This window comes from Carcharodon carcharias, chromosome 1 (assembly GCF_017639515.1).
Source record: "Carcharodon carcharias isolate sCarCar2 chromosome 1, sCarCar2.pri, whole genome shotgun sequence".
NCBI classification, from domain to species: domain Eukaryota; kingdom Metazoa; phylum Chordata; class Chondrichthyes; order Lamniformes; family Lamnidae; genus Carcharodon; species Carcharodon carcharias.
The window spans coordinates 86705909-86731502 of NC_054467.1; the positions used below are offsets into that span (position 1 = coordinate 86705909).

Sequence of the window (25594 nt, forward strand, 5' to 3'; positions counted from 1 at the left end):
TAATTCAGGAATTGCATCCCAAATTTGGCAATAAGATTGTTACTATCCCAGTCATTATCAGGATAATTTAAGTCCCCATGATCACTGTGTTGTAGTGTTTGCATCTTTCTATAATTTCTCTTCAAATCATAAGATCATAACCAATAGGAGCAAAAGTAGGCCATTTGGTCCATCAAGCCTTCTTGCCATTCTATAAGATACAGACGCTTATGACAGATGTGGTTGCTGTGGATCATACATGTGTCCACCAGTACCCATATGCTACAGTTGCAACACATCACCTGCCCTGCCATTTTCATTGTATATTATTTAACTAATTATGTTTCAAATTTAGAAATACCACTCAACTGTTGTCTGCAGTTATATTAAGTAGTTTAACAAGCTAAGCTATAAATCTAATGCAATATTTATATCTCCCCAGTACCAGTTTAACTATTGCCCTCATTTAGAGTAATAAAATCTTAAAACTCACCAACCAGTCACATACCTGGTCACCTATTTGATGCCTTTGAACACTCAAAAGCTACTGGAAACTGAAAAAGAGGAATAAAAACCTTACCACCTTCCCCCTCTGCACCAAATTCCCAGCTGCACCAAATTCATAAGTTTGTACTTGCACGTCGCCTTGCACTCTGTGTGGTAGTAAATAAAACCTGTCTGCTTTTATAGAAGGCTGGTGAGTCATGTCCAAGTTACAAATGCTAAGTCAGCCTCCTGCTACAGTAATTGGCACCTATTCAGGCAACCACTTTCAAATGATTGACAAATATCTGCTATTGCCAGGCAGTTTTTGTTAAACTAGGCTTTTTAACTAGTAGTTTTGTAGTATTTTGTACTTTGTAGTTTTAAAGTTCTAGTCTGAGTCTGACTGTTAACCTAAATTTTAGCTTGAGAAAAACTTACCAGAGATATCCCACCTGCGCCCAGTTCCCAACTCAACACCCATAACTCAAAGCACCTTAGCTCACTCCATGTTCCCACACTCTTTTTGCTCCTCTAACCCCTTCCCGCTGTTTTGTGACCCATTATACACCTGATGCGAATGCATTAATGTAAATTGTTTGGACACAAGTGTCAGAGACCTATGTGCTTGTGCTAACACCAGGCATAGTTCAAGGACAAACTGTTCCCAAATATACTTGCCACCTTAGCTTCCAGAATTCCTGTTGCTGCACTGCCTGCTTCAATGAGCTCTTGTCAAGATAGATATTTACTTTTGGCACCTTGAATGAAAATTGGGCTTACATCTTCTGAAATTGTTAGGGAATTATATAACTCCTTCTCGCTCATCAGTAGACATCATATTGGCACAGTGGTTCCTCCCTTTCCCCCCCATATCTTTTATGCAACATCCTATTTACAGAGGCAGAAGCGGAGCATCAACTACAAGCCGCCTTGACTTAAAAATTTGTCTGACCCTCTCCAGTGCCACAAGTAACTATAAAAGAGCAGGAATCGTTCTTCTGTCTTCCCAAATAATAGTTCCATCCTGCGGTTAAAACAAAGAATCCCACAGCCGGAACTGAAGTCTGCTCCTATTTCCAAACATCCAATGTGCATGTGCAAAATTGTTTTCCTTGTTCTTCTACATTAAAGTACCACAAATAGAAAAGTATTGACTTTATTGGGCTGAAATTCAACTTCAGCAGTAGCACAAAATGGGTGTTAGCAATTTTATGACGCAGCAGTTGGTAAAGGCTGAGTTATTTAAATCCCAGGGGGGAACTTGAAACAACTGTCATAACCTATATTTTCAATTGGTATGTCAGAGATGCAGCTCTGAATTCAGGAGTAAGACCACCAAGCCTCAAGAGGTTTTTTTATATAAAACTAAAATAAACATTTATTAATTTACAATAAATTAAACACATACACATGTCTAAAAATTACTACCATAATAATGTTTAAACAAATCCTCAAATGAATCATTTCCAGGTAAATCTCCACCAAGGCAACAGCAACCCATAGACTTTCAACAGACAACAGGCAAAGCACATTTGACCCTTATAAGTTCAAAATGAGGTTTCTTGCAATTTGGTTCATTTGTAGACACAATTGGAGGCTTACAGGCTGGTTAGACCTTAAATGCTTCTACCTTGCACACAATCTCCTATCCATCTTTATACCTAGCTCCCCTTTGAATATAAATTTCCATGGTATCAGTAGGCTTTTAGCTTCACATCTCCTGACAATAACATTTTCATCCCACTAATTTTATTAGTAATATAAACACATTGCTTGTTGTCTCCCAACTAGGTGCAAGATTTTAATCCCACTCTTGGATGCTTTATTCAACAAATGCAAATTAGCGGTTTACCTTCTATCCCCCTTACTGTTTACCCAATTAACATCTCAAAATATTATACATCAAATAACCCAGACTAGCTGGTTTTAATCCAATTAAGACATGCAGAGTCAAACACATAGGGCAGAAATTTCCTGTTGGCATGCGGGGGCGGGTCCCGCATGCTGAAGCGAAAAATGACGCGAGCATCCTAATGACACTGTGCGCCATCGCAATATTTCGGTAGGCGGGTGCACGATATTCTCGGATGTGCACTGCCAATAATTAACAGGCCACTTAAGGCCCTTGAGGCACCAATTGATGACGATTTTTTGGGGCCCGTGTGATCTTCAGGTCATCACATGAGTGCAACAGGCAGGCGGGTAGGACATATTTGTATAAACCTCATCCACCGGTGGGATAAGAGGGGTCAGTAGCGTCATGAGTGTGCTCAATCAGATATTTGTATTTGAAAGTTAATGATACTTGCCTGTGTGAGCAGAAATACTTCAAAAATCATACCAGCTGCTTGGACAGGACTCACAACCTTCAGGTCAGCACTCTGCAGTGAAGATCCATTTTGGGGCTTGCAGGTTTCAGGAAGCATTCCTTTAGCCGGGGAATGGGAGTTGTGCTCTCCACTGGAGGCACCTCCTCTGAGGCCAGAAGGGGGAGGAGACCAGGAATGCACATTCAGCCTCCAGGGCAGCCACCTTTGGGAGGAGAGGCACAGGCACAAGGGGCGCAGGGCCAACCAGAAGTCCAAGGTGGAAGGGGCCACAGAAAATGTCACTATCCTGCTGCCAGGGTATACAGGTGGTGAAGCAGCTACCTCAATATGTCTGAAGTGCAGTGCCAAAGGAGGTTCCATCTCTCAAAGGAGACAGTCAACTATATCTGTCAGATGATTGGGCCTGAGATCTCCGCTAACTGTGGCTCTAAAGGTCACAGCTGCTCTCAAGTTCTATGCCTCTGGTACTTTCCAGGGCTTGGTGGGTTATCTTTGCAGTGTCTGTCAATCAGCTGTCCACACTTGTGTCAAGCAGGTGACAGGCGCTCTATTCAGGCGTACATTGACCTTCATCCACTACCGCTGGGACTATGCCAGCCAGATGGAGCGAGCTAGAGGCTTCGCAGCGATTGCTGCCTTCCCCCGCATCCAGGGTGCTATAGACTGCACACTTGTGACCATCAAGGTGCCAGCAGGTTAGCCCAGTGACTTGGTCAACAGGAAGGGCTTCCACTCCATGAACGTGCAGATAGTGTGTGATCACAGGATGCAGATTCTGCAAGTCTGTGCAAGGTACCAGGCAGCTCCCCTGACGCCTACATCCTCAGACACTCCCAGGTGCCGGAGCTCTTCAGTGCTCCAGCCCAGTTAGATGGATGGCTGCTGGGTGACGAGGTCTATCCTCTCAGAAGGTGGCTCATGATGCCACTACGCCATCCAAGAACAGAAGCTGAGCAGTGGTATAATAGGAGCCACACCTCCACAAGAGCTGGAGTGGAGAGAACCATTGGTCTTCGAAAGATGCGCTTCCAATCAGGGGGCGCACTCCAGTACCCTCCAGATTGTGTGTTGCTGATAGTGGTTGCATGCTGCGTGCTCCACAATCTTGCTCTAGAAAGGGGCGACGCTGTGGACGATGAAGACATCGACGCAGTGGCTGCGGCTGCACATGATGAGTCCAGCAGTGACTCCGAGGATGAGCACACACAGGGAAATGCTGAGGGGGTAGACGCTGACCCGGGTGTACTTAAGGGAGGTAAGGACACCCGGGAGGCTTTAATCCAATGATTCTTTGGTTAGAAAACCTCAGGTGGACCTCCAACAAAAGCCTGTGCTGCAGGCTCCATACTCGATAGCTGAGTGCTACATCTGCCTGGATAGGAATATTAACTAAGTGCCAAGTCAATAAAGCTTAACATCATGGGTAACCATCCACCTGCAGAGGAAAAGAAACAGCCTTAGCTATGGTCACATGTATAAATTTAATGATATAACAAAATGATCTTCGGTAAACAAAATGACAAAGGTGTTAAAGAACGAACTAATCAACAAACTAATTGTAACCTCATTGCAGGGCAACACAAGAGCACCAGTGAGAAACCCGTGGTGTGCCTAAGACGCCTTAAAGTTAGGTTTTCAGGTGCTACATCTAGATGCTATCCCCTTGCTGGCACTGACATCTGAGACAGCCTGCTAACTGTGCTGTCCTGTTGGCCTCAATGACCTTGGCGGATGTCCTCTGGCCCGTGGAGCCTGTGCTGGCCCCGCCTGGGAAGAAGCGGCCAGTTCTGCAACTGGCATCTCCCTAGTCGTCGCAGCCGCATCAGATGCAACAGTCACCAGCAGAGGGCAGAGGAGCTGCTGCCCTCATCTGGAGCACTGGGAGTGGAGCCCGCAGAGACGACACGCAGCTGGTGACGTGAGGTCACCTGCTCACCGTGGATGGATGGGCACTGAGCTGGGAAACTTGGTGCCCAGACCATCTGCCACACTGGCACTGACCAGCTGAGGTCAATGCTGATGTCAGGGCTTGCTGGTCAGACCACATCCCCAGGAAGCCCTGATTGGTCTCTTAGAGGAGCCTCTTCATGAGAATTGCCATTCCCTCCATGGAGGAAGCATGGCACTTGGCCATGAGGCTCAGTGCAATGGCGAGGGCCCCCGTGGGCTCCTCCACCATGGAGACAAAGCCAAGCGTAGCTTCATGTATCTCTGCCAGATCTTCCCGCACACCCTGCTGGACTTCCAGTGTTTGCTGCCTCATGAATGACTCCAGAGGCCCATCATCAGGCACCAACTGAGCATGTGCCTGGTCCCCTGCAGTCCTCCGACTGTTGGCACCATGGGCACTTTCTGTCTCCGCCAGTTCCTCCAGCGATTGTGAAGTGCCCTCACTGCTGTGCCCCGGGACACTAGCCAATGATCTAATTCCGACCGAGGTGCCAGTATCTGCGCTGGTGCCTGCCTGGCAGAGATGGTGTGACGTTGGTGGGTCAGAGACTTCAGGACTCTCAGGCATGAGTGGGGGCTCCTGTGCCTCCTCCGCCCAGCCCTGCTCCACTGATGCTGAAAGGAAGAACAAGGATCAGTTAACGTGGAGACAATGTCAAAGTGCATCCCTGTCCCCTGGATCATTATGCACTCATCATTCCATAAGCAATGGTCAAACCATGTTGCAAACTTCAATCACTGAACGTTCAGCAGTGTCATGGCTATTGGGAAACTAATGGTGACCTCACTGCTGGGCTAACATACCTGCCCGTGGCACCCCAGCCTCACTGCCACCAGTGGACCTGAGCGCATGGCACCTCTTCAGATCAAGGGCCTCCTGCTTGAACCTGGTAATGATGGCCAGCTGAGCCAGCCCCCCCGCCAGTCCTCACCTTCTCAGCGACATTATAAGCATTCTTCTCCTGAAAAGGAGAGAAGAGCATTGATTAGTACAACTTGTAACTGGAATCTCTTCGCTGCCATCCCACCCCAACCAGAGTGGGACATTGCAGGGCTCCAGTGCCTCCTCACCCCACTGCTGTTGACCACTCACACAAAGATGCCAGGCCTGTCCCCCCATCACCACCTGCACCCCCCCCCCCCCCCCCCCCGCCCTGCACCCCTGCCAAATGCAGCATACATCACATTTTGCACCACACGGTCCAACCATGCAGAGCAAGGAAGCACAAGCATGTGGAATGCAAAGGGAAGCAGATAGATCAGTGCCCCGTCACCCTGCATGTTAGCAGCCTGACTTTGACATGTTTTGCAGTTGTAGCACTGCGCCTAGGTGCAGATTCTCCAGGTTGACCCCAAAACAGTAATGTACCACGTGCTGTGGGTACAGAACCCATCTCATCACCACCCTCTCAGGGTGACCTTGGCATGGGCAATATCTGCTGGCCCACCCAGTGAAGGACACGTGCTGTCAATTTATCAATGCGGTAACTGCACTCGGAGCTTGGTGGGGGGGTGAGGGCGGCGGCCAGGGGGGTAAACCAACCTGCTGGGTTCACTGACCAATGCCAACATGGTACTCACCCTTTCAGAGCACAAAAGGCTGTTAAAGCCTTTACGGCACTGGACTCGCATGTGCTGCACCATGCTGCAGGAGCTCACCACCTCTGACACCTCCTCTCAGGCATGCTTGCTCATGTGGGGGGGCCTCCTCCTCCCGTCCTTTGGAATGAAGACCTCTTGCCGTGCTGCCATCTCCTCAAGGAGGGCAGCAAGGCAATCATCTGAGAAACGAGGGGCTCAGTGGCCCCCTGCCCTGCCCTCCTGCCTGGCTTGCTCACCAGCAGCGCTCTGGGGACCCCTTTTGCTGGTCATGTTTGACAGCCTTTGCAAGGCTGCAGGAGGACTTTTAAACAGGCCACCAGGTTGCCATTGGACATGGCAGTCATAGCAGTCCCACCGCCACCAGCTGTCCCTGGGAGCCGCTTTTCACGCTCGGCAGGCCTTAATTGGCCCCCCCCCGCTTAAAATGGCAGTGCAGACTTGACCACAGGCGGTGATGGGGTCCGCGCCCACCTATGCCCGCTCCCGCATGGCCCGTCCACCCGGCAGAATTTCCTGCCAATAGACACAGACCCCATTACAATTCCAAATCAAAAATAATTTCCAATAACAGTATAGACATTAATATCTCTTCATGACTAAGAATCAATGTCCCATTTTACACCCTACTCAAATTTCCTTTACATTGACTTCCACTCTTTATCATCATGAACTTCCCCCTTGTTGATTTTTTCCGAGGTGATAGTCAGGGTGTGCAGTTGTGTATCCTGGTGTTCCTCCTAAATGAAATTTGACTGACTAGCAACTGGACCAGGCTAAAATGTTCACCTGCTACATAAAATCCATATGCTACAATAAATTCTGGGGTGTGGAATCGTTTCTATATTCCCACCTCTTTCCCCCATCCCCCACCCCATCGGACAGCATCCACCTAGGAAAATTAATCCTTTATTTAATCTCTTTCTTAAATGCACTGTGACAAGATCTTGTGGTGCAGTCCGTAGCACCCCTGGCCTCTGAGTTAGAAGCTCCAGGTTCAGGTCCCACTCCAGAGCTTGATGGCTAAAGAACATTCATTCATAACACAGCTAAACAGGTTGAGTGTCAATTTGTAAATCCTTCCAAAGCCCACCAATGGCAAGCGGAAAGAGTGGGAGAGATTCCTGGTTAACCATGAGATGGAAATAAATTGGAGCCTCCACCATCACTATTCATAGCTCCAGGCTACAACATGCATGTAAAAGTGTATATTGACACAGCAACGCAGACTCTTTGTGGGGACTTGTTGACTGGATGGCTGCTGTGGATCAGATCAGTACCAACAGCATGGGGTTCATTCCCCATTCTGGCTGGGGTGGATTTGGGACATGCCTCCTTACCCTACCCATGGTGGAGATTGTGGCGCTGTGGGCCGGACATGCCTTCAGGTGGAGGATCGAAGAAGAAATGTACTATAATTGGTTTGGAATGTGCAAAACCTCTAGTGCATAGTAATTCAACTATATAATAGGATTAATACATACTATATAATTTTACTCTTTCTGTTGACTCTCTCATTACTTCTTGTGACACGCAGGTACTTGGGTCTATGAGAAAAAGAGTGACCGAACTCTGGTACAGGCTGTCAGTGTTCAGATAAGGGGACAGATACTACAAAAGCTCGGTGAGATTAAAGATGGATTAAAGGCATCTGGCATCATGTTGAATAATGTTGTGATATGTTCAGTTGGTTTTATTTGAAGCTTTTCGTTTCCAGTTGGTAATTGCCTTACTTATTCAGTTCCATATCTTATAACAGAGGTCACGGAGCTATCATGTCTGCGCCTTAATTATGTCCTAAATCTCTGTATGAGATAATACTCCATCCACTGGAGGGTAGGTGTTATGACCCCAATTGACATCAGTCTTGCTAGGGCTCCTTAGGGCCATAATCAATTAAAAGCTGCCTTAATGTTGAAAACAGTTACCTCTCCTCTGGCTCTCAGGTCTTCTGTCAATGTCAGGTTCAAGGCTGTGATGATACTGAAAGCCAATGAGCATCAGTGAGTAGAATATTGGTGAGTAGGTGGCTTGATGGCATTGTTGATAAACCCTTCCATCACTTTACTGATGGTTGAAAGGGGGCTTCAAGGGCAGTAACTGACTTTAATAGATACATGATCTTTTGGTAAGCCTTACCTGGCAATCTTTCACATTGTCAGTCAATAACAATCGCTGAACACCTTCCTTAGGAAGTGTTGCAGTCTCAGCAGCAGCCACTGCTCCTAGTGGTGCTGCTGGGACAAAAGAGCTGCCAGCCATTTCATTCACCATCAGCTCTCTGAGTCGGGACTTCCTCTTGGAAGACGACAGAAGGTCCCCTTCATGCTAATTAAAGGCCTGGCAGCCATTAAATGGCAATGGGGTGAACCGGCCAAGCACAGATAGGCTTACTTTTAACATTAGCATCACAAAGTGGGGACCTTGGCCCCAGGGTAATACTTAGCTCTTAGACTGATCTGAATTGGTTCATAGTGGCATTTATCATGGTAGGGGCCTGGGGGTAGAGTGAATGGGGTCATCTATTTTTCAGTTTTAGCTGAAGACATTTGTAAATACTTGCACTCATGCTGGCTCTGCCTTATTTGAAGATGGGATTGTTGATGGAACATCCTTCTCCTGTTAATTGCCTGGTAGGCCACCACCAAATATGAGTTCATATTAGTAGCCAAGTTTGCTGTATCAAGGTTTGCACTATTTCAAACATCAAGCCATTTTTACATCATATCATAGAGCCAAGAAGGCATTTAAAATACAAGCAAATGGCCTCAGTTGGTCCTTGTAACAGACTGAAACCTATACTAGTAATATTAATACCAAGATGGTGAAAGATTAATCCCGACAGAAAGTATGTGGAATTTCACATGGAAGAGCGATTGTATTAGTAAGTCCAAAAAATAGAGTTATCAACATTCCTAGAACCAGAAAGGGAAAACATGCCTGAATGAGGTCCTTTGTGGTCAAAATGTGTACCCTTTAGGCATCCGTGTAGTGTGTCCAGTGAGGTGCTGAGCTGCAAATAGAATTCTATATTCAGAGAAAAGTTCTGGAACCCTCTTAATGTTGCTGTTTTATTTTCTGATAAATTTTAGGACTGTGGTATGAAGCTGCAGAGCTGATCTGGGCTTCCATTGTCGGGTTTTATGAGCTCCCTCACCCAGATAAAAAGGTTTGTTTTGATTGCTGTTTTCCTCTTCTAATTTTCCCTGAAGATTTCCTCCCCCTAACCTTCCTCTCCTCTGAAAGCAGTGACCTGTACTGAAGTTTGATTTCACAGACATCACCAGCCCCCTCAGCAGCTATATTGACCATTTTTCATGTCCGGACTTGGACATTGAGTTTTAACATGGTTCTTTTCAAACTTTCTGCTTTCCAACCCAGAAGAAGCTGACTCCAGCTCTCCTTTGGCCCATGGATGGCATCAGTCCATTGGTATCTCACACAAATGGTCACCTTTAAAGGTGTCAGTCTAGGCAGTGCACGTGTCTCCGGGCTATTCAACCATTTAAAAGCAAGTTAGCTGCTGAACCTAACCCTGTCTGTATGCATATTGAGAGCATGTTTCAGTGCCACAACACATCATTAGCAAATCATAGTGAAGAAGAAATTAATTTGCATAGAGCCACTTACAGCAGCACAGTGCAAACTTCCCAAGGGAAGACAGTGCCTCAGGTATGCACCTGCATGACCTGCCCAGAGTTCTTCAGCGATATCACTGAAGGAAGTCACATAGTGGAGTGTAGATAACGGCCATGGTGCTCGAGAATCGACATGAGTCTGCGCCACGCCACCAAAAATGGTGCAATGTGGACAAATGTCTTCCTCAGTTTGTCACACTGATTATATTGGCTCTCAATTTCTGTGGGTTTCAGTCTGGTCTCCAGCCATAACTCTGGCAGAACGCCCAGAGAAATGGTGTAAACGGCTGTTTTCAACAGCCGATCAGGTACACTGCTGCAGAAATTCAGTGCTCTAGCCAGGTAAAAATAAAATACGTTTGAAAATAACATAACTTATTCCTTTGGAGGATCTGGATGTGTGTTTTTAGAAATTACACCTGCTAAAAGTGGGACCTGTGCTTTTCCCTGTTTTGATAAACTGCTGTGGCAAAATGACAACCAATATAATTCAATCATATAGTTTGACTTGAGAAGCATTCAATGAAACTACCTCATTACTCTGTCACTGAATTCATGGGAACAAGGTCAGGCTGCAGGTAGCGATAATGCCAGTGGGAGAATCTTGCGTGACAAATGCTTGCCTGATGGCAACTCGCCTGCTCCAGGACTCCTCAATATCAAGAGGGCTGGAGACCAGTGTGGTCAGTGGCAATGCAGGCCCAGTGGGAGGCTGGTGATTGCTGTGGGAGTAGATGGGGGAGACACTAGCCTGTGGCCTACATTAATCATTTGGAGCCCAGAGAAGCATTGCTGCACTTATGACTTCACAAAAATCATTTTAAATGTATTATTTTTGGTCCAATTTTCCTGTGTTTCCAGGTAAAGTTAGATGCAGCCTGTATTGTTAGCAGTTGTCTCCCAAAATGGCTGTCAGGACCTGTGTGTGCAAAGGTTTACACATCTGGCTGCCCAGCAGGATGGTGAGCTGGATTTTTATTTTGGGATTAAAGCCCCAAGGTCAAGATCCGGGCCCTTTCGTGGAACGCAATTTCTGGACGGTAGCCAATTAGTGGCCAGGGAGCATGCTTGCCATCCAGTTAAGAAGACCCTCCAGTAATGGCACATCGGCAGCCCCGGTCCAAGGTTAGAGTTGCCGATCCATTAAGAGAGAGAGGGTACCTCACAATGGAGGTCCCCTCTGAAGAGAAAGTTAAAAATTTCAATCTAAAATGGCCACAGCTGCCAGGCCATCACTGTGGGATCCTTCCAAAAGCCATCAACTGGCTGTTGCCCAATGGCCATGATGGGTGTTGGGGGATGGGTTCCCTTTAGTGATAGTTGCCAGAAGCTGCCATCTTTCCCTGGTTATGGGCGTAATTTAATCCATTCTGTCGCAGCAGGAAACATGGTGGCAAGGCCCACTCAATTATGGGAGAGGCCATGGGTCAGAATGCCAGCAGCAGGAAAGCCTCCCACAATTAGGTCGGAGGTGGGAAGGGGACCATGAAGAACTGCTCACAGCAGCTGTCAGTTAGGCTCATTAAATTCCACCCCATGTTTTGGTCTCAGTGAGAACATTCCAGTCAGCTTTTGCTGAGTGACATTAATAGGCCATTTAATTGGCCTTGTAGGCTATCCACTGCTTACAGGTGGGTAGCCTTCAACACCTCCCCCAATCCGCAGTCCCACTCCCCCCACTCGCTCACCCCCACCTTGTTGCTCTCAGAGCAAAAATGGCCAGAGTCGGGAACATGCCGGTAAATCGGTTTGCTGCTCTCCAACCTGATTTTTGGGCCTTCCAACCTCCAGCCCCTGATGGGAATCGAAAATTCTGCCTGGTGTCTCTCCAAAGAAGCTCCCAACTGAGTTAAGGAGCCATTCCTTAACCATGGTTGCATAATATCAATTTATCATCATGCTTAAATTTTCTGAATAATTTTGATTATCTAGTTGAAAACAGGAAAAACTGTTGATTGGTTTGATCATCCTTATTGTGAATAGAAATGACAGTGATCATATTTTAGGTGAAATACTATGATCTAATTTATTATTCCTGACTAATCTATATGAAAGTAGATTCTTGTAGTGTTCAAGGTTTCAGGTTAATGGGTGAAGAAAAAGCAGGTTCTCCCTGCGCAGTTTGGTGCACGAGATTTCTTCTCCACCGTTCAAATAAAATTAAAACAGCCGTATATTGCCAAGATCCCAAGTAGATTTAAGTTGTGCAGAGACAGATATAAATATTGGTGTGAGTACAAAATGATAGAGGATATGGATAGAATTAAAATAGTAAATGTAAATAGTCATTTGGTAGTACAGAACTTAAGTATTGCTGAGAAAAGAGACATGTCTAAGCTTTTTGTCTTGCACTTATCAGGACTCTCGCAAGAATACAAATATAAGGGGAAAACAACAATTTATATTGTATGTGAAGGAAGTGCTGATTGGTTGGCAAATAGCGTTATCATGGAGAATGCACCATTGATGGTGACTGACAGTTAACTGCCAAGCATTATTTGAAATTTAAACCAAGCAACTTGACCCCAAGGCATTGCCCTGAGGAACGAGTCAGCGAATGGCTGACACTTATTTTGTTTAGCTGAAACAGGTGCAATGTATGTACATGCTCTTTCTCTCTGCAAAGAACAGGGCCCTGTGTACTAATTTTTGCAGCTTCCAATACAGACAAATGCGCCATATTGCAAGCCCAACTGACATTCTTAATTTGGTTGTCACTGTAATTCTTAGCACATTGAGGATTATTCAGTAAATCAAAAACAAAGACAGAATTACCTGGAAAAACTCAGCAGATCTGGCAGCATCGGCGGGGAAGAAAAGAGTTGACGTTTCGAGTCCTCATGACCCTTCGACAGAACTTGAGTTCGAGTCCAAGAAAGAGTTGAAATATAAGCTGGTTTAAGGTGTGTGTGGGGGGAGCGGAGAGAGAGAGAGAGAGGGGTGGAGTGGGGGTGTGGTTGTAGGGACAAACAAGCAGTGATAGAAGCAGATCATCAAAAGATGTCAACAACAATAGTACAAAAGAACACATAGGTGTTAAAGTTGGCGATATTATCTAAATGAATGTGCTAATTAAGAATGGATGGTAGGGCGCTCAAGGTATAGCTCTAGTGGGGGTGGGGAGAGCATAAAAGATGTAAAAAAAAAAAAAATTTTTTTTTTCTTTTTTTTTATAATGGAAATAGGTGGGAAAAGGAAAATCTATATAATTTATTGGAAAAAAAAGAAAAGGAAGGGGGAAACAGAAAGGGGGTGGGATGGGGGAGGGAGCTCACGACCTAAAGTTGTTGAATTCAATATTCAGTCCGGATGGCTGTAAAGTGCCTAGTCGGAAGATGAGGTATTGTTCCTCCAGTTTGCGCTGGGCTTCACTGGAACAATGCAGCAAGCCAAGGACAGACATGTGGACAAAAGAGCAGGGTGGAGTGTTAAAATGGCAAGCGACAGGGAGGTTTGGGTCATTCTTGCGGACAGACCGCAGGTGTTCTGCAAAGCGGTCGCCCAGTTTACGTTTGGTCTCTCCAATGTAGAGGAGACCGCATTGGGAGCAACGAATGCAGTAGACTAAGTTGGGGGAAATGCAAGTGAAATGCTGCTTCACTTGAAAGGAGTGTTTGGGTCCTTGGACGGTGAGGAGAGAGGAAGTGAAGGGGCAGGTGTTGCATCTTTTGCGTGGGCATGGGGTGGTGCCATTGGAGGGGGTTGAGGAGTAGGGGGTGATGGGGGAGTGGACCAGGGTGTCCCGGAGGGAGCGATCCCTACGGAATGCCAATAGGGAGGGTGATGGGAAGATGTGTTTGGTGGTGGCATCATGCTGGAGTTGGCGGAAATGGCGGAGGATGATCCTTTGAATGTTGAAAAACAGTTCCCAATGTGGTCTCCTCTACATTGGAGAGACCAAACGTAAACTGGGCGACCGCTTTGCAGAACACCTGCGGTCTGTCCGCAAGAATGACCCAAACCTCCCTGTCGCTTGCCATTTTAACACTCCACCCTGCTCTTTTGTCCACATGTCTGTCCTTGGCTTGCTGCATTGTTCCAGTGAAGCCCAGTGAATGCAAACTGGAGGAACAACACCTCATCTTCCGACTAGGCACTTTACAGCCATCCGGACTGAATATTGAATTCAACAACTTTAGGTCATGAGCTCCCTCCCCCATCCCCACCCCCTTTCTGTTTCCCCCTTCCTTTTCTTTTTTTTCCAATAAATTATATAGATTTTCCTTTTCCCACCTACTTGCATTATAAAAAAAAAGAAAAAAAAATTTTTTTTTTTTACATCTTTTATGCTCTCCCCACCCCCACTAGAGCTATACCTTGAGTGCCCTACCATCCATTCTTAATTAGCACATTCGTTTAGATAATATCACCAACTTTAACTTTAACACCTATGTGTTCTTTTGTACTATTGTTGTTGACATCTTTTGATGATCTGCTTCTATCACTGCTTGTTTGTCCCTACAACCACACCCCCACTCCACCTCTCTCTCTCTCTCTCTCTCTCTCCGCCCCCCACACACACACCTTAAACCAGCTTATATTTCAACTCTTTCTTGGACTCGAACTCAAGTTCTGTCGAAGGGTCATGAGGATTCGAAACGTCAACTCTTTTCTTCTCCGCCGATGCTGCCAGACCTGCTGAGTTTTTCCAGGTAATTTTGTTTCCTATTTACATGGTTGCTGATAAGACCAATCTTATCACGCGTGAAACTGTAAGAATCCTAATGTGTATATTGACCAGTGAAGGCAGGCTCACAATCGTGTGACTGTGTCTCACTTTAGCATAATCGATGCGGCAACCTGGTAAATAAGGCCTGAGCCATTTGCTCACCATAAAAGCTTGATGCTGTATTAGGGTGTATCAAAGGCATCCTGCAGGATAATGTCTACCCTGATTAAATCATTTAGCACTGTGTATCACACAGGCCTAAGACCTTTACTTGCAGCCCTGAAAAGTGCCCAGTCTACCTCATATTACCATGGAAGAGCAAGGCATCTCAAAAGTTTGAGCAACAGGTGAAGCTAGCTGTTTCCCACTGCTACTATGCAGTAGCAACACGAGTGGTATTTGCCACTAACAGGATGTTGCTGTCAAGCCAAAAAGGTGTTCTGCCTATCACACTAATCAGTAATGTGGAATATGGATTTCAGTGCCGGTGTGATGCTGGTTTTGTAAGCCATACATCCCAAAGACTGGTGGATCGTATCAAACAGCATGTCCCAGCCGCCATTCACAATGGGCAGGGTACAGCCTGTCCCAACCAGCCCGTACTTGCAAAACTCAAAACAGTGTCCAAGGTTAGATGTGATTCCGCGACTGGACAACAGTTGCTGAATAATCCTCAGTGTACTAAGAATTACACTGACAACCAATTTAAAATTGTCAGTTGGGTTCGCAGTGTGGTGCATTTGTGTGGGCTGGAAGCTGCATATATTAGTACACAAGGCCCTGTTCTTTGCAGACAGAAAGAATATGTGCACACATTGGGCGGAATTTTGCCATCGGTGAGCAGAGGGTGGGGCCCATTCGCCAACGCGTAAACTGACACGAGATGATGTCACCCCACCCCATTTAAATTTTCAGGAAGGCGGGAGTGCAGCAAAATCAGCAGCAATTGAGGCCATTGACAGGATCATTTAAACAATTAAAGGACCTGCCCGTCCAACCTTAAGGTTGGTGGGCAGGCCAGGAACCCCGGCGGCAAATAGAGAAAACATGAAACCTCATCCAGCGGTGGGATGAGGTTTCATGTGGGATTTTAAAAATTTTAATAAAGTTATTCTGTAAATTATGAACATGTCCCATCTTATGTGACATTGTCACATGAGGGGACATGTTAGGGAGTTTTTTTTGGATTTTAAATATTTTTCAAAGTGGAAGTGATCTGCCTGAGGCTGCACTTAGCCTCAGGGAGATGTGCGCTCTTTCGTGCATGCGCACTCTCGCTTTTAGGGAACTCTCCCCCCCACCACCCCCCCCCACCCCACCCCGGCCCGCACAGGAAGCACATAGTGCTTGCCGCCGGACGTCATGCTGGGCCCGCCCACCTAAAATGGCAGTGTGGCCCGCTTCGCTGGCAGGGATTGGCTCCCCGCCCGCCGGACAGACAGACAGAAAATTCTGCCCATTGTGTCTGTTTCAGCTAAACAAAATAAGTGACAAAATTCGTTGACTCATTCCTCAGGGCAATGCCTTAACTGATCAGGATTAAGCTGCATGGTTTAAATTTCAAATAATGCTAGGTAGTTACCTGTCAGTCACCATCAGTGGTGCATTCTCCATGGCAATGCCACTTGCCAACCAATCAGCACTCTCTTCACAGACAGTATAAATTGTTGTCTTTCCCTTATATTGGTATTCTTATGAGTGCCCTGATGACAGTAAGATGAAAAGCTTAGACACATCTCTTTTTTTTAGCAATACACGGTAAATGTACAAGGATGACCAGAAACTGAACTGGACTAGCCATGTAAATACTGTGGCTACAAGAGCAGGTTAGAGGCTAGGAATCCTGTGGCAAGTAACTCACCTCGTGACTCCCCAAAGCCTGTTCACAATCTACAAAGCACAAGTCAGGAGTGTGATAGAATACTCTGCACTTGCCTGGATGAGTGCAGCTCCAACAACACTGAAGAAGCTCAACACCATCCAGCACAAAGTAGCCCGCTTGCCTGGCAACCCTTCTACGAACATTCACTCCTTAAAAAATCAACACACAGTAGCAGCAGTGTGTACCATCTACAAGACACACTGTTGGAACTCACTAACGTTCTTTAGACAGCACCTTCCAAACCCATGACCATACCACCTAGAAGGACAATGGCAGCAGTCACATGGGAACACCACCACCTGGAAGTTCCCCTCCAACTTACTCACCATCCTGACTTGGAAATATATCACTGTCCCTTCACTGCCGCTGGGTCAAAATCCTGCACTCTCTTCCTAACAGCACTCTGGGTTTACCTACACCACATGGATTGCAGCAGTTCAAGAAGGCAGCTCACCACCACCTTCTCAAGGGAAATTAGAGGTGGGCAATAAATGCTGGCCTAGCCAGTGAAGTCCACATCCCATGAATGAATGAAAAAACATGTTATTTGTATTATTATTTGGAGTTAAAACCAATTTGTGTTAAATTATTTGTAATCTTAGGGCATTTCCACTTCAATGGGCATTTTGGCTGATGTGCTGGTTTCAATGAGTGATGACGATTACAGCCGATTTAAGGATGACCCTCAGATGGATCTGGTAGAGTATCTTTGACTGTTGATGCTTCTAACAGCTTAAGTCCAAGGGTGGAATTTTATGGCTCTGTTGCGGCACGGGCATGGCTGTAAAATGCAGTGAGCCATTCACAAATCCATTGACTTTGGAGGGACCGTAAAATCCCGCTGGCATAAAATTCCTCTCAGTGTGTTTCTGAATTATGAAAATAAATCAATGAGCCTAACAGGCCTAAGTCTAGAAATTGCTGGGTTAAGGACCTGAGCATAAAACAGAGAGAAAAGGTTGGATTTCCTGACAGGCATCAGGGCCCTGATATCAACTCATATGGGGGTTCCCAGCCTACCCCTGTTATCAGCACATCCTTCAGCACAGCCTTCTGGGACGTGACTTCCTCATCAGCCATCTCCACACTTGCCATCCTATTAAGGACAGGTGGGCATGCTCCTGATGTTGCAGACCTAACCAGAGGGTACGCAGCAATGTCAGGTCTCTGGCCCCATAAGAAGAGAGGCTGGAGGGCCAGGAAAATAGGAAAGGAGTGATGTTGACTCCTTCCCATCTACGGGGGACTTTGCCAGGAGAGGAATGGGAAGTAGGTTGGCTGTGGTTCCACGTAGGTGGTCAGATCATTAGCCCAATTAAGGCCCCACTTAGGGACCATTTTGTGCCCACATCAGTTTATTTTACCAGTGCTGGAATGGCCCATACCATGTGCAGAGGCCACCAGTGACCTCCTGGAACAGTTCAGTTTCCAGCTCCATGCCCCAGTGACAAGGCCATGAGCATGAAAGGTCACAAGTTTGTCAGCGACTCAGCTTACAGGGGGCTTCCCCTCTAACCCAGTGGCCCGACTGGCTTTGGACCTTTGAATTTATAACTTCAATGTCAGCAACGCAGGGGCCTCCATGTTGCAATGTCCTCTCACTCATTTGCATGCCTTGCCCAGTAGAGCTGCCAGCCTGACATCGCTACCAGCCCCCTGAGGCAAGATTTGGACATGTTTCTCCACCTTCTAGGAATAGAAGCACACACTGCTCCCACAGTCAATATTTTCAAGAAAGTCCACACTACACCACAGCCTATGCCAGGACCACTACTTTTGCCAAATACCAGCATGGGTTCACATACCCCGAGGTTTGTAAAGAGCAAGGTTAAAGAGGTAGCCCAAAGCAAATCATCCTGTGCAAGGATTAGAAGAAGCAAGGGGTGGTGGCTACTGAACCCCAGGGATCTGCTGCTCAGAGGTGCAACATTGTTGTTTCTCTGCTACAATACCTAGTAAGACCATTGTTTGCTTACAGAGGTTTCTATCTTAGCAAGATGGTCTACATGAGTCATTTGCATCCATGAAAAACACACTGCAAGGTTCACAGAAAGACTCTATCCACCGTAACAAAAACAGAAAATGTTGAAAAAACTCAGCAGGTCTGACAGCATCTGTCGAGAGAGGAAAACAAAGTTAACGTTTCGAGTCCATATGACTCTTCTTCAGTGCTGAGAACTCAGCTGTTAGACCTGCTGAGTTTTTCCAGCATTTTCTGTTTTTGTTTCAGGTTTCCAGCATCTGCAGTATTTGCCTTTATTTCTACCCTCTGTATAAGATCATAAGAACTAGGAGCAGGAGTAGGCAATTCAGCCTCTCAAGCCTGCCCTGCCATTCATTATGATTATGGCTGATCTCATTTCGGCCTCAACTCCAATTTCCCGCCCTCTCCCCATAACCTTTCAACCCATTACTAATTAAAAATCTGTCTATCTCCTCCTTAACTTTATTCAGCGTCTCAGCATCCACTGCACTCCGAGGTAGTGAATTCCACAGTTTCATGACCCTTTGAGAAAAGTAATTCCTCCTCATCTCTGATTTAACTCTACCACCCTTTAGCCTAAAACACTGGCCTCTCATTCTAGAATGCCCCAGAAGGGGAAACATCCGCTCCACGTCTACTTTGTCTATCCCCTTTAGCATCTTATATACCTCAATTAGATCTCCTCTCATCCTTCTAAACGCTAGCGAGTATAGGCCTAAACTGCTCAATCTCTCCTCATAAGACAAGCCCCGCATCTCTGGAATCAATCTAGTGAACCTCCGCTGAATCGCCTCCAGTGCAACTACGTCCTTCCTCAAGTAAGGGGACCAAAACTGTGCACAGTATTCCAGGTGCGGTCTCACCAATGCCTTGTACAGTTGCAACAACACTTCCCTATTTTTATACTCTGTATCTGTGCAACAATAGGTGAAGAGTTGTTTGAACTCTGGCCTGGCATAGAGTGCAAGGCAACTTCTGCGACATCAGCCATAGAGTCCCAGTGCCTCATGTAGTTCCCAGGCAAGATCCCACCAATTTGTTATGATCCCGGATAAGATACCCCAAATTGTTAACTTCCCAAACGGGACCCCAATTTTGTAATACTCCTGGGTGAGGAGGAATGAACAGGCTCCCCTTCTTTATTCAACCCCCTTGGTTGGTCACAAGGTTACTTTAAAAGGAATCCCTTCCCTCATGGATACTTTATCCCCATCCAAATGTATTTATGTTTTGAAAGGAGCCAATTTAACCAGACTTTCTTGAGTCAGAGAAAGAATAAGTTTATTAGTTACTAAAATCCAAGGAAAAAATAATAAAAATGCAACACACACTCACACAGATCGGAAATGAAAGGCTGAGCCCAAATAAACATTAGAAGAGATAAATGAATCAGTCTTTGGCTTGTCCGTGAGGCATAGATGGCGAATCATTGCAGCTGTTAAGTTGGGTAATTCTGATAGAGCCTACTTTGGCAGTTTAGAGACACTTGGTTCTGCAGGCTAGTTGAAGAAGCTGTCCTATTTTCTTTTTTAATTCTGGCTTTGCTGACTTTCCTTCAGCAACAGAAAGAGAGAAACGAGCCTTTGCCTACAAGCTGCAAAGGGGTGCCTAGTCAATCTTCTTCTGCCATGACTCTCACTAGCACACACTAGTACACCAGAACTAGAGCACACAGACCAGGTCTACAGCTAACTTTTTGACCCCTTTCCTTGTGTTTTCCTGGAAGAGAAAAAACAAACATGTCTTTTACCCACAGTCTACTTCCATTCAACTCAGATGATTTCCACACTCTGTGATATAACTCAACAGGAGATGGTTTCTGCTGTGATGTGGTAATCAATCTCCATTGTCTCCACAATCACAGGAGATTAAAGTTCAGTCTTTTGCATTTCATCTCTTCCTTTCAAGTGGCTCTGCCTGAAGTAGGCCTTGACATCTTTTTAGGTGTGACATTCCATGCTCTACCTGGACTAGCCAGCAAAGTATAATCCATTTAGGAACTTTCCAGAAAGTGGTTACTTTACACTCTCAACCATTTTTTGCTCAGTGTCTTTGCTTGTGTGTCCTTTTTAAAAATACAAGTCTTCCTTAAAAAGTTCAATATGCCCATAAGTAATTTGAGGCCGTATTCCACTGTCATGACACAAGTTTTAAAGATGCTGTCAGGAAGGCTTCAGTTTGCTAGTAGATCAGATAACGACAACTAGTAGACATGATTCACAGATCTCAGAACTATCCAATAATGAGGGAATAGCCAGCAGCAGTGGCACACCTAGCATAGCCACAGATTTATCCCTCAGGTTGACACCAAGAGCCAAATTTATGCCCCCAAATCATGAGGGCAGAGTCATGAAAATTCCCAACTTTGCAAACCCAACTTGGGAGAAAGTGCCCCAGGTATTCTGATTTTTGCCCTGGGAGGGCAGGGATAAAGGGAATCAGGCCTGCCTACCCCGGAAGTTTTGGAGAGGCTGAGGTGGGCCCATGGTGGGTTATGCATCTCAGTTGGGGATAAAAGTTGGGCCAGTAAGGAGCTCTTTCTGTGATGCAGGGAGTGCATGGAGGTGCTGCTTTCACTTGGAGGAGACGTCATTGAGCAGTCCGGTGAGTGCAAACTGTGTAAGTTGTCCAACTGGTTGCTGAAACTGGAACAAATGACCCATCATGGGCTTTCCAAAGTTCAACATATTATTGCTGTCGCCTATTCACTTTATAACAAAGGAAGTCACTCAACCAATTTTTGGCCGTAAGAGCTTCACAAGTCACAGCTATGGAGGTGGCAGCATCGTGGCACCATCGGCTGTTCAAGATATTCTGTATTGACTTAGGTTACTATTATGCCTCAGGGGATGGTGGATACAGACCACATTCGCCACAATCCTTTGCCCTTCTACCTACTCTCTTTTCACCCATCACTCAGGGTGCGCCCATTCAATTGACCCCTGACCAGGACCCTGACAGCTGAACAATTTAATGGTACAACTTTCTGACTCAGATGGAACAAGTCAGCAAGGTAGTTAGTGATCGGCAGGACAGCATGCCATCTGGGACTGTCAGGAACAAAGGCCAGGCTACATTTATCTAGACCTATTTCCACCCCGCTTCTCAACATTAGGTGTTAATGAGTTGGAGAACGTGGTTCATGTATGTAAGCACACAAATGTATGTGAGACCATTGGCAGTTGGATGCCTTATGCGCATTTTCGTTTTACATTTCTCATGCCAGAATGCCTCATCGAAGAGATAGTGGGGAAGGAGTGAGAGGGCCAGCACCCTGTTTTAGCAGCCTGGACCTCCAGGTTCTGGTGTAATATCCATGTGGCCGCCGTAACCCGCCCACGAGAGTCAAGAGGACATGGCAAGAGATAACCACTACTGTGAGAGTAGCAGGTGACCATCGAAGAACATGGATACAATGTAGGAAGCGGTTCCACGACCTGCTCCATTCCAGCAAGGTGTATTATTCAGTAGAAGTACACAGAGATCCAAGTGATGGTTCACATATGAATGCTGCATCTATAGTTGGTGACCAGGCGCATACCTCTCCTACACCATGAGGCCTTGACTGTCCAAGCCACTCCTGCAGGTGCACACAGTGGAGATGTGAATGTCCACTGTGAGGCAATGACAAATTCAAGAGATTTCTCCCTGGTGGCATGATATATTAGGCCAACATTGCTCTTTATATTGTATTTGCAGACAAGAGGACCCATAATGCCAGGGAGATGACACAGACCAGGGGTGGGGCCATGAGGCTACGGGTCATTAGGAATGTGGATGAAACAGCAATGGAGGTAGCCAGGGTGCCCGCCTGGCTGATTGGCGGCGGTGGAGAATTGCCCACAGCAAGTGTTAGAGGCTGTGATAAAGGCACTTTGGAAAATGACAGCAATGATGCTGTCAGTTCACTGAGCACAAGGGGATGATGGCAGGAGAGGGTGTGTTAAGTTGGGGTTGCATGATAAGGGCAGCACGACTATGGTGTGTAACAGAGAGTGCTACCCAAATGTAAAGGGCTATATCTCATTAAATCCTTTTGTGTCTCACACAGGTCCCAGTGCTGCATGCTCACCACCTGGCCCCCAGGCACCTGATCCCTTGCACATCAGGAGGATGAAGGGATGTCTAAGGAGGCTGCATTACATCTTACTAGCCAATAAACTGTCAAAATAGATACAAGCACCTCAGAGCGATGTTGTGCACATGTAGAGCCAGTAGCACAAGAGTGAAGGGCACCGCACCAGAGTGCAGGAGGAGGTGTCAGAGTCAGAAACATCTGTGCATAGTCCCCCTCGGAGGAGAGAGGAAAGTCACGATGATACTCCAGTGGGCAAGGATGTGGGGCTTCAGGAGTCACCTTTTGGGGCACAGTAATTGGAGCATCAGCAGCAGGTGTGTGGACATCTGGCAGAGTTTCCTGAGGCAATACAAGCTCATGCACTGCAAGTGGAGGAGTCCATCATGGTGATGAGCTCCACCTTGTCTCAAGGGCTCAACCACATGAGTTCCCAGCATGAGAGACTGCCCAATCTCATGGAGAGACACAGGCAGCATCACTCAGAGTGGACAGAAGAGCAGCATCACTGCCTGCAAAGGGTCTAGGGCTAACTCAATCGCCTGGAGCCATTCACTCAGAGTATGAGCGCTGACATCTACAGAATACATGAGGAGCTGCACTCACTTAACAGGACAGTTACATTGGTGACACAGAGGTTGCTGGAATGGGTGACTGCTGCATACCAGCAGCCAACCCCAGCTAACCCACCAGAAGCTCAACTTGGGCTGTAGAGGTTAGGGAGGAATGTGAAGGTACTGAGAACCTCCCAGCATCCTCATCTCCTCCCAACTCACCGGCTCCTCCACCTGAGCCATCATCTGCTCCCCACAGGAGTCAGTGACAATGGCTGCCCCTGCAGAGGCCACAGATTGAAATAGGTCCCCAACGGGTCCCTGACCGATGAAGCCGGCCACCATGCTCCTCAGTGCCACACAGAACAAGAGGTGAGCAGCCTGCCTGCATCTCTTCAGAGGCAACATGGAGTCTGACAAAAGATGGGAATAAGTGGTATCTAAGAAAGTTCCAGTAAAGTGTAGAATGCAGTTTGGGCACATTTACTTTGCTGATAATGACTGCAGTTTTAAGTGATACAGCAACTGTTGCACTTGTTGGAAAGCATCTTAAATTTGTCCCCGGTTTACCAATCATCCTCACTGCAATTAATTCCTCCTTGTCACTTTTACCCATGATTTTAGCCATTCTGTTCTTTGACCTTCTTTGTTCTTTGTTCTTTTATTGTCCTTGGGTCAAAGTCTTGGAACTGCCATACCTAACAGCACTTGGGAGCACCTTCAGCACACTGACTACAGCAATTTAAGAAGACCTCTCACCATCATCTTCCCAAGGACAACTAGGGATGGGCATTAAATGCCTTGCTAGAGATGCCCATATCCCAGGGCGAAGTTATGGACATGTGCATGGACAAATTACTTATGAAACCCTAATCATTTGTACCATTCCCTTAATCTTCAGGACATCTGAATCAGCATGTTAAAATTGGCAGTGATATCTTTGTTAACCATTCTAACTGCGGCATAAGCCTTCTTGTACCAGTGCTCTGCTTTTGTCCATTGGTGCCATCTTTCCACTCAGCTTTCCTTCCATCTGAAGTATGCCGCAAATGTAAGGTATTTGGAGTTTCTGGAATTTCCCTGCATGTTTTTATATTTTGCTACATACCAGCTAGGCTCTGAGAGGTTGAAATGTCTTTTGGTTCATACAGTGCACAGCATGGTATATAAGGGGTCTGAATGTCAACCGTGGCTCAGTCAGTAGCCTTGCTTAACTCCAATGAGTTGCCAATCTTTTTATGTTTATTGAGTAATACTAGACGTGAAAACAACGTTTCTTAACGTATTGAACAATTGAACTAATGCAGCCTGATTTTGCTTTTGGTTCTCAGATTCTGATTGAAGAATACACTGACCGACTCTTGTCAGCTGCTGAAGCAGGCAAACTGGCTGCTGTACTCAGTCAGTACACTCCACTCTTTGTGCTGACAAATTTGGTGAGTGTGCAATATCTAGCAGATTGAAAATGCATTTTAAATTATTTGCCAAATAGAGGGCAGGGTTTTAGTTTTAAATCCATCTAAATTGCTTTCACATGATAAAATTGTGAACGTTAATCAACAGAAATGAACTCTAAAAAGAAAATACAGGTCAGGTTATAGATTAAGAGTTATTCAATCTTTAATGTGCTTTAGCGCTTGAAAACTATTGCTGGGTTACTTAAATGAGTTAATAATTAGAAATCCTCTTATTAATCAGAATCATTTTATGTGCTGTTGCCTCCAGGAATCTGATATAATTTAATGATGTTGTTAGGAATTCAATTGTTTGAGCTCGAGTTCCCAATATCATGTGGTTTTATACTGTGAATGAAATCCTTCATGCAACAAAACTAGTTTTTGCAGACAATGGACACTATTTGTCAACTTAATTAGGTAAATTGAATTGGAAGGTTTTTGATTATATTGCTGAGAAAAGAGACATGCTGTCGAAACTTTTCGTTTTGCACTCATCAGGACAGAATCACAAGAATACCAAATCTCAAAGGGAGCAACAATTTATACTACATGAGAAGGGGGTACTGATTGTTTGGCAAGTTGACTCTGATTAGTAGAGGCATTGCCATGGAAAATGCACCAAGGAACAGTTAACTGCCAAGCTTTTGTCTAAATTCAAACCAGGCAAGTCAGCTGTGATTGATCAAGGCATTGCCATGGGGAATGAACCAGGGAATGGCTGTCCCCCAAACTTTTGTTTAATTGAAAAAGGCACAGTGCGAGGAAATGTTCTTTCTGTCTGCAAATTCTATCCGTGTGAATATATGTAGCTTCTAGGATGCGTATGTGATTGTGGGTGCTAATGGCTTATGTCTATATGTGGTGTAAACTATCAATAGCTCTCAGGGTCTTACTCCTTAAAAGTATGTGCTGGTGTCAATTATTTGGTTTTCTATCCTTTATATTTGTGATGAAGTGTTGAGAATAATAAAATGTAATGTGAGTTGTTTGA

At 45.8% G+C, this 25594-nt stretch overlaps 1 protein-coding gene across 1 annotated transcript in view; it reads left to right on the forward strand.

Annotated features, from left to right (window-relative positions):
* Positions 1–25594, forward strand: part of alpk1 (alpha-kinase 1) — a 165556-nt gene that overhangs the window by 109425 nt on the left and 30537 nt on the right. The window contains exons 6-9 of the mRNA XM_041184630.1: positions 7882–7968; positions 9437–9513; positions 17136–17231; positions 24478–24582. Of these exons, the coding sequence (XP_041040564.1) occupies positions 7882–7968; positions 9437–9513; positions 17136–17231; positions 24478–24582 (365 nt within the window). The remainder of the gene's footprint in view (positions 1–7881; positions 7969–9436; positions 9514–17135; positions 17232–24477; positions 24583–25594) is intronic.